The sequence below is a fragment of the Manacus vitellinus genome, unplaced genomic scaffold, assembly GCF_001715985.3.
Source record: "Manacus vitellinus isolate BGI_N305 unplaced genomic scaffold, ASM171598v3 scaffold_34_pilon, whole genome shotgun sequence".
Classification (NCBI taxonomy): Eukaryota; Metazoa; Chordata; class Aves; order Passeriformes; family Pipridae; genus Manacus; species Manacus vitellinus.
The window spans coordinates 6,095,814-6,105,851 of NW_021940488.1; the positions used below are offsets into that span (position 1 = coordinate 6,095,814).

The following is a 10,038-nucleotide window of genomic DNA, read 5'->3' on the forward strand; positions in this document are numbered from 1 at the left end:
ACAAGCAGGTGAGGCTTTTTGGTGGGTTTGACATCAGGCTAACTTGTACCTTTTTTGAAGAATGATGTCCTGTGGTTGCACAGAAGTAGCATTTTGGCTCTTGAGGACGCTCACCTCACCCAGGCTGGCAGCAGGGTCCCCTGTCAGCTGACAGCTGAAGGAGATTTCTGAATAGAAGGGTTTATCCCCCAGTTTCAGATTTAGATGCCTGACTTATGCTGCTTGAGAGTCTCTTGTCACGTATGTCTTCTCCTCAGCTCTGTTTCTGGGGCTAGTATTTATGCACAGTTATGGTTTTTAATACAAAAATCTCAGTGAATGCACATGAGTAGTTGCAAAGCCAAAATGAACTCGGCACAGTTCTGCTGCTGTCGATAGCATTATCTGGATCTATACCCTCAGCCTGTACCCTGTGGCACACTCTACACAGGCTTCTTACAGAAGATTATTAAATGCAATTAATAAGAGCCTGCTAGCGAACCTTTTCAGCTGTAAAATATCGGAAAATAATTCAGTTTGCTTACAAAATGGTGCTATTGTAAATTGAGAATTTGGAGTCAGATTCCCAGCTGGGAATTTAAAAGCATATATCCCATTTATTTTTTCATTACTCCTTTTTTCTGTTGTCCGCAGTGAGAACTGGTCCATTGCTAAAGGCAGATAACAGATGGTAAACCTCCACTGCCATATGACTCTGCTATTATTCCATTCCTCTGCATACCTAATCTAATAAATTGAGTGTAATTGACTGTAAATGTTCACCCTACATGTGAACACATCCTAGTACATTACAACTCTGAAAAGAAGACTGAGCAGACTCCTGGAACTGCCCTTCCCATGTCTATTTACTTACACATCTGAAGTAGCCAGGATAATTTCCATGTGAGTTTCAATAGGGAAAGTGAGGTTCTCAGAGCACTGGCAAAACTACACTCCCATCAGCTCCTCCAGTCCAAAATTAAACAGCTTATCAGACTTATCCAGTTCTCTGCTTAAAGATACCACAAACAGCAAACAAACTGTATTATCAAAAATTACCTCGGGTTTTTAATTCATGTGATGGCATTGTCGTTGAACAGATCTCTGTGCTGTCACTTTGCTGTCCCTCAAAGAGGGGACAGGTCTGTGTCCTGTGTATGGGATCCAACAAGCACACAGAGCTGAGACCCACCTTCTAACCTTTGATGGCAATCTGCAGAAAGGAGAGCTAGGCCATAGTTCCCAAAGCTAACACCCCTCTTTGGAGAGTTTGTAGCTGCGCAGTAACTTGTTAATTAGTCAACTTTCGATTATATAACGATGCGTTTCTGCATGTGCTCTGATTAGTGAGTAGTCCGCCATACAAAAGCAGTCTGACCTCAGCATGTACAGTCCCCTCCCAGGGGTGTGATTTTTACCCTCCTAATTAGCCTTAGGTTACCTCCGGACAATCCCCCCCCCTTCTCCCCCACCTCCCTGGTCCGGAGGTGATTTATCTTTGTTGACATTAGCGGGTTTCTGTCATTCTTGTGTTATCTGGCCATCATTCTCCACTTTTGAGTATCAGAATTTTCAACTTGAAACACAATGACCCAAATACTTCCTTAGCTTTTGAAGTTTTAAGTTAATTTCCTTCTTCAGCACTACCTTGGTAGCTTTCAAAAGAGGTTAACTTGCAGGGTTTTCAGCCCCTAAATCAGTGTCCCCATACAGGAAAACATGTAGGCAATATGTTTACTTTTAAGTTCAAACTTGAATCCTAGTGCTCTTAGTGAAATTCAAGTACATGCTGAAGTGCATTCCCAAATGAGGGCACTTTCCTCAACCAAAAATCATCTTTCTCTGGGTTAAAGTGAAAGATTCACGTGGGCATTAAGGAGCATGGCTGCATTCCAGGCTGGTCATAAGCTGTATCCTAACCAGTACTGATTCTCTTGAGAGCCCTCATCTATTTGAGCATCATTTAGTACTTACTGTTTAATATTCTCTTGCAGGCCCAGTCTAGATGACAGTGCTATTTTGTTAGGTCTTGTGTTAATGTAAAACATATCCTTATAATATCACAGCTACAGCACCATTATCACAGTACTCTGAAATGTTTCCCTTCAAGCTCAAATTCATAACTGAATCATCAGGGCTTAACAAGTTACTGTGGACCAAGCGAGCCATGAAAACAATCCACATGAATGCTTTTAGTCCATGGTAAATCTGAAGTGGTATGACTTGGTGTAGCTTTAAACACAAGGCAGTACCTTGCATTTGCTGCAATCAGACCAAAGTCACTCAGCTGACATCATGGAATGTGTGTAGGAAGCTGATCCTCTTTTTGTGCCAGAAAAATGCAAATCTTTAAGTCCATCAGTATAATTAAAATAGTGAAATCTTTCCAGTTATAGTATATTTAGTACAATATCTATTTAGCACATTTATATATAGCATAATTCAAACAGCACGTCTTTCCAGTCTGAACTCACAATTACTATAAAAAGAGGCTTATACCAGAATAGCTATTTTCAGAGCAAAAACTAAAGACCACTTCATGTACTTTCACCTGAAAGTATAGCTACAGTCAATCTAAAAGTTTTTCCTCCCTAATTAAACCAGTGTTTAAAATTTTCAAACCATTTTACTAAAAAACTAGCAAAGAAGATTGTTGTTATATGTAGAAGCAGTTGTGATAACTTTAGTTAAGGTTATTCACAACTATCCTCTAAATTCCTGATTATTGTTGTTTCTAACTTTACCAAATTTAAGCTATCCAAGCTCTGATTTTTCCGTTCCTAATTTTTCCATGTCAGATGTATACTTCAGGTTGAATTACAAGCAAATGAATAAAAATATGTTGACAAATATTAGAAGAAAATTAGCTTTATTTTCTGTGTAAGAACATAAGAGATTTGTTGAAAAGTCCTGTTTTTTTCTTTGCCCAGACAGCTGAATACTCTCTTCGCCTCTCCCACCTCTCTATCCAGTGCTCTGTAGTAGGACCTGTGAGCCCCGGGATTTTATTTAAAGGGGTGTGTCCTGGCACAGCTTTTCTCCTCCAGCAGTTTGCAGACATTTCTATTGCAGATTTGGCTGTCCCTGCTCCGGTGTGGCACAAGCCCAACCTTGAAATATTCTGTATTTGTTTATTATTTGGGAGCCTGCCAGTGTGTTTCTCTGGCACGCAAGCTGTACAAGCGAAACCAGAATGAAGCTTTATGAAATTGAGTTAATTAAATCATGTGCATTTAATCCCAGTTTATTAGCAGTGAGGGGCCACTTTTCTAGCCTATAGGCTTTCTCTTAGTTAAATTGCAAAGAGCTGTTATACTAATGGCAATAGAATTTTATGAAATGATCATACATGTTTTTGAATTCAAAATATTTTATTTAAGTCACTACCAGCACATACTTGGCATAGGAAAGAGAACTCACTAACAGCCACCTCTGTCATACTGAACACATTGATATTTGTAAGCTATCACAAACAGATAAAGAATACCTTCCTCTCCTCTTCTCAGCAGTTCATTTTACAGAGGTTTATTAGCAAAGGTGGGTCCTAAGGAATGATCTCAATGGCCTTGCAAACCAGGTCAGGGAGGATTTTCTCTATATGTGAGCAGTCTCTTCTGAGTTAATTTATGTAATTGGTGAGGGCAGCCACTCCACAAGCCCTACATGAGTTACTGTGTCAGCACTTGCTGGGATTTCTGGGGATATATCCCGTGGCTCTTTCACTCCATTAAGATGAATTACTGTGTGATCCCAATGAACTGTGGGAATATGTTTGCTTCTGAACAACTCTAGAAGACAGTCTGCACTGAAGTTGTTTTGTGCTCTTCCAAATCCCAAAGGGGTATCTTACTGTGCTGATTAAGGGGCTTTTTTTGCCTAAGCTTCAGGGCAGGTTAGTGAGCTGTGGCTGAGAGCAGCATCCTTCAGGGGATGGAATACTGCTTGGAAAAAGAGTGTTTAGGGAGAACATCTGAGTGAGTCTCATGTTATTTCATCATAATTCATCTAAGTAATTATTTCTTTAGTGTTTCTATGAGGATATAACCCAGTAGGCCTTGTCACCGAGGGAGGAACAGGTGAGGATGGCATCCTAAAAGGAGTGCAGAGACTACAGGGCATGGGATGGGAGGAAGCAGGCAATAAAGAACCACAAAAGGAGGGAAATACAGCTGCTGCTCTTCTGAATCAGAAACGAAATGCATGCCAATATTGGGCAGGGTGATAGCTGCACCAACCAAACAGTGCTCAATAAAGTATGTATTTGGGTTAACCTCTCCCTGAAAATCATGGAATTGCCTACCTTTTCCCAGCATCTTCTTGTTCCTGTACATCTGATCAGAAGCTACAAATATGAACAGAAACAAAACATGGGTAATGTAATTGTTTAAAGTCTTGGAAGTTAGGAAGCCAAAGCATTGTTTTCTTTGCACCCATGCATGCCTTTGATGTCAGCTGAATGTATACATAAGTCCAGTTTTGACCTGAGTGGTAACAGACACTGCTTTCCAAGGAGGAATGCAGGGCTAAGATCAGGATAGTGTTGCTTAGTAACCTCTAATCAAAAGCCCAGGCACAAATCAGAAATGCTTCTGCCCGTTTGTCTTTTTGCCTTAGATGATTCTAAGTGAACAAACATTTTTGTCCTAGTATAAAACAGCTATTCCTCATATTTTTATCTAGTTTTCAGTGATGGTACTCACAGCAGTTTGCAAAGAGGCCAGGATAAATTAATCCAGTTAATAAAGAAATACTTACTAAAACATTCTTTTGATTAGAGAGGGAGGGATGAAGGGATTTTTATATCACCAGTTTCAAGGGAGTCAAGGACAACTCTGGACTTTTACCACCAAAGAAAATGATTCACCCTCTCTTTCCCATCTAGGGTCCTCCTAATCTGGTTCCATATCTGTGCATGGCAGTTTATTGTATCTGTGATGAGTATCAGCTGGCCTGGTAGCTTTCAACTAAAAACCCAGTCTAACTGGTTTTTTCCAATATTTTTTTCATTAAAGTTAATAGTTGTCACCTGTCTGCCAAGAGGATACAGAGGAAACTCTTTGTGAATCTCATATTTCTACAGTAGCAAAATAAGTGTAAGAATTTTGCAATGGAAAGGAGACATTAAATCTTGGCTAGCTGGAGCAAGCTGCCTTTTTTCTGGTCTGCAAATAAGTGCAGGAATACAGAAGGAGAACTAGAAAACTTTATCTTTTCATTACAGCACCAGGATCTTGTGTCCGTGACAGCCAAAATTTTAAACATGTAGATAAGAAGGATTATTCTACCTAATCCCCGCCTAACCAACTTCTGAACAGAACAAGACAACAAAAATGGTCAAAAAATGAGCAACTGTGATCCCAAACCTCATATGGTGCAGCTGTGCTGGATATCAGTTCAGCTATATGTGCTAGGCTCTACAGCCTTCCCATCACCCAAGCCTGCTCAAGAGGTAGCCAAGGAAAATTAAATAGAGAAGTGAGCACCCTTCACAGAAAAAAAAGGAATGACACAGGCTTTATGACATAATATTATTTCTCAATCTCTTTGTCTCCTTTGGACTCAATGTGTGTGTAAGTTGTGAGGACAGAAAGGAAGATTTTGATTTTGTTTTTGCCTTTAAGACAATCTTTCAAAATAAATGTGGAAACACACACCTTGGCTGCATGTAATGATGAATTCCCACTAATCCTCAGGTGGATAATGAATTTCACTAACCTGAGTAGGAGATAAATTGCCTAAAGACTTCAGAAAGTGTAAATCTTAGAAGACACCCATCTAAACAAGACAGACACCCACCACCCCCAATTCTTCATTGATTAAAACTATTTTTGCTGTCAATAGAGTCTGAGGTTTGAAACTCATAGGATTTATGACTTATCATTAGATGATAGAAGCAGACCAGGATGATAGAAACAGTCCAGAAAGGACTTTGAGAGGCTCTGTTGTAATCCTGCTGGCCAAAGCAAGACCGAGTATGCCACAACCATTCCCATCCAACATTTGCCTAGCCTGTTTTTTCCAGGTTGAGCACTGGATTTTTCATAGCACTTCAGTGGATCCCAACACATCTTCTTGCTTTCCATGAGAAACTTTTTTCTAGTACTCAACTTTCGGTTGTGATTCAAGCCTTATTACTGAGTCCACGCAGAAGGAAAGACTCACGTCCTCCTTTGCAGCAGTGTCTCTCTTCACACATCTCCTCTCCACATTAAACAACCTAGTTCTTTCAGCCTTGCTCTTTTTGGCCATGTTTCACCCAGATGCTGTCACCCACTTCCTTCTCCTCTGGGCTCTCCCAAGTGCTTGTGAGAGTTTGTGTGTCTCCAGTGCAGCTGCCTCCAGACCCTGTTGGCAGTTCCCTTTACAGATTTTAGTATCCTGCTGTGTATCTTTAAGGGCACAGCTCACACTTGTAGTGTGTACAAAAGCAGAGAACTTTTCTACCTTTGGTCCAAAGTCCAGGTGAAAGTGAAAGTCCAGCTCTGCTGGGAGCCAGCCCTGGCATGTCTGATACTCCGGGCGCAAACAGGCGCAGGAGAAATGGAAAAACTATTGACAGGCATTGAGCAAACTGAATAAAAAAATAGTTAGGCTTTAACCACATGTGATTTTCTCTCCTAACCAAAGATTTGGATTTCTGGCTTGGTTTCACTGTTACAACATGGCCTTGCTTAACGTAACTTTTAAAATTGAAAATTGGTCTGATTTTTGGTGGTGTCTTAAAACATCTTTAGTCTTTGCCTAAAGAATACCATGCAAAGGGACTTATTTTCTTCCATTCACACAAGATGAGGGGCGTACAGCTAACCTGAAACAGTCACATTCGTGTGCTGCCTGACTCTGGAGACACCTGAAATCTGCATTTGATCCTAAAGGCGCTGGAAAGTTTTGTTCTTAGTCAGATCCAGCAGCACTTTTGGTTGTTACAAGGTTGAATATCAGGGCTGAACAGCTCATGCTGACGTCCCTGAAACGATGGGGAGAAACTAAATGAAATTCGGCGGGGAGGAGTAGGGGGGGGCAGCCGCACGGAGCTCTTTCAGCAGGGCAGGTAATGGCTGCGATAGGCGCCGTCTGAGCAGCGGGGACAGGGAGAGCCTGACTCTGTGAGACACTGACCTCCGCCGGCGCCTTTCCCAATTGCAAGCTGGATTTCCACACTCCTGCCGACAGTTGCATCAACCATTCCAATAGGGCTGGGATTCCTGATTCTCTCCCGAAGTTTGACTTGAAACGCCGGCAGATCCTGGGGTACAACAGGGCAGTAACTGGCGTATCCTTAGACAGTTCTAGGCTTGTCACAGTGCCTTTGGGTTGCTTTCACAAAAGCAGCCTTGGGAGAAAAACAATAATCACAAACTGTTACAAGCCCAGACCCAAAACCTGCTTTTTTGCCTTTAATTGTGATATTAATAGTAAAAAACCCCATGATATTAATAGTAAAAAAACCATGGCCACATCAAACAAACATTTGGACAGTACTCTGAGGCAAGTAGTGTGATTCTTGGGGCTGTCCTGTTCAGGGCCAGGAGTCGGACTCTGATGATCCTTGTGGGTCCCTTCCAGCCCAGGATATTCTATGATTCTATGATCTTCTGTTTTACTCATCAGGCAGAAAATATATTTGTATTTCATAAGAAATAGGACTTTCTGCGCTATGTTGATTCAGGTTGAAGAGTGTGATGCTTTATCCCTGAAGATTTCAGGGCACTTTATGAACACATAAAATCGCTGTGCAAAGCCCTCTTCTCCTTTCCCCACAACCTGGCTCATGTGTATCCCTTTATCAGCACCCATGTTAAAGATGGGCAAAAAAAGGTAATTTGTGCTTTCACTGCTACCACTTACACAGTAGAAGCCACGGTCTGCCAAGACTGTGACTAACATGAAATGGGAAGCCCTCAGGTACCAACTTACTCTATTACCCACATATGAACTCATGAGCTATGTGGGATTTACTGGCACATCACCAACAGAACAAGCCAAGCGATACTGTTTGAGCGGTTTGGTGATGACCAGTGTGTGAAGATGGGTATCAATGTGCTGGATTGACCAGTGCCTGACAGCTGCTGACAGGTACAGTTTGTGACCTGCCTCTCTTGCCACTAAATGTCTTTGCCTTTCCATTTCACGTAAGGGAATAGCTGGTCTGAAAAGGAAGAATGTATAGGGCTAACCTGGGAGAGAGAAAAGAGCCTGCAACACCCATGGGTTTCAAAGAGAGAGTCTTAAATGGAAAACCACATTTTTTAAGCACACTTCTGGATTCGCCCCTACCAGATCCTGCTGTGCCATGGCTATGGGAGTACAAAGTGTCTTGTGAACCCTGTGGCCTTGCTGTCAGGGGATAGCAAGGATAGGAAGCCAGGAACCTTGCTAAATACAATCTTTGTAAAAATCCTCATTCTATCTATGAGAAGCAGAGCTGGATCTTGGTAGGAGTGAAGTAGAGAGCTGCTAAGGAACAGATAGATGGGCACAGCACATGAAGTATGTCCCTAAGGCTACATTACCTAAGCCCGGTAGCTCTTGTCACTGCAGGGGAAGAAGGGGTGTGTGGCAGCAGCAGAGGTAAAGGGCCCTCTCTGCTGCAGCAATTGCCATCCCCTGCATCTCCCCTCTCTCCTCCAGCAGCTGGAAACACAAATCTGCAGCACCCATCTCTGCCACAACCTCCCTCTCCCCCAACCCAGGTCTCTTTGCCTGTACTGCTGTAAGACCTTGAGTTTGCTCTGACCAGAAGGCACATACATGGAGTGTCAAGGCTGTATCAGTGCATCTCAATTAAAAGTCTGTTTACAAATAACTGTGGAGCATTTCCTACATTAGAGACGGTGGTCATTCTGCTGTTCTATTTATTAGGCTAAAGGATAATTCTGGAATGTGTCTTAGAACAAGTCCATGCACTGGATATATGGTAATCATGGAATGGTCTGGGTTGGAAAAGACTTTAAAGATCATTTGGTTTCATCACCCCTGCCATGGAAAGGGGCATCTTCCACTACATCAGGTTGCTTGAAGTCCCATCCAACCTAGCCTTGAACACTTCCAGGGATGGGGAGCCACAACCTCTCTGGAAACCCATATCAGTGCCTCATGACCCTCACAGTAAAGAATTTCTTCCTAATACCTAATCTAAACCTACTCTCTTTCAATCTGAAGCTATTCCCCCTTGTTCTGTCACTCCTGGCTCTTGTAAATAGTCTCCATCTTTCTTGTAGGGTCTCTTCAAGTACTGGAAGGCTGTGATTAGGTCATGCCAGAGCCTTCTCTTCTCCAGGCTGTACAATCCCAATTCTCTCAGCCTTTCCTCATAGGAGAGATGCTTCATCCATCTGATCAACTTGGCGGCCCTTTGAGACCTCCAGTTCAGTCCCATACAGTGTATTTACATGACACAGGGCAGTGCCATGTCCCTCTGTAAGTTCAGGTCTCACAAGCAGTATGAACTAATTAACCCTGTTTCTCCATCAGATATCATTATGGTATTTATGCTGCAGCACTTGCAAAAACCTAGGCAAGAGACATGTTTTCAGGAATCCCTCTGAGGCCCCATGTTCTCTTCCAGTGCTCCATCTCAAAGGCACCCCTCTGCCTTCATTCAGTGGTCAGAGCAAAGAGGCACTGAGCCTCTGATGAAGTGGAAGTCAAAAAAGGGTTCCTACCAGAAGATGTCTGTAGGTCACTGATACCCTTGTACTCTGCCCTTGCATTCTGATGTTCCTCAAGCAGAACAGTATTTCTTTCTGCAGTGACTGTCACAGTAAAGTCAGCAATGTGAGCAAAATGAAAAAGGATGTAGATCACCTGCATAAAATCCATAACAACCAAATATCTCTTAAGATTTCATTTACACAAGTGAGCACTGTCTATGCTTAGCATCCAAGGACACTCCCACTCCTCTGAGGTGTACTCCACTGATTTCCTTTGCAGCAGTTAATAGTCTGTTCTTCGGTGCTTGATCAGGTATCCTCACAGTATTTTTAAGTGCCCCACTGATACTCTGTTACAGGGGATCTCCACGAGATAGTAGTTCTGTAAGTAGCAAGACACAGAAAG

General features: G+C 42.3%; 1 protein-coding gene across 1 annotated transcript in view; it reads right to left on the reverse strand.

The window, feature by feature from the left end:
- The window catches only part of CXADR (CXADR Ig-like cell adhesion molecule), a 63,236-nt gene extending 55,130 nt beyond the window's left edge, over positions 1 to 8,106 (reverse strand). Inside the window, exons 1-3 of the mRNA XM_029961435.1 lie at positions 7,939 to 8,106; positions 7,099 to 7,225; positions 4,280 to 4,321 (exon numbers count right to left, since the gene is read on the reverse strand). Of these exons, the coding sequence (XP_029817295.1) occupies positions 4,280 to 4,321; positions 7,099 to 7,225; positions 7,939 to 8,106 (337 nt within the window). The remainder of the gene's footprint in view (positions 1 to 4,279; positions 4,322 to 7,098; positions 7,226 to 7,938) is intronic.
- Positions 8,107 to 10,038: the final 1,932 nt, after the last annotated feature.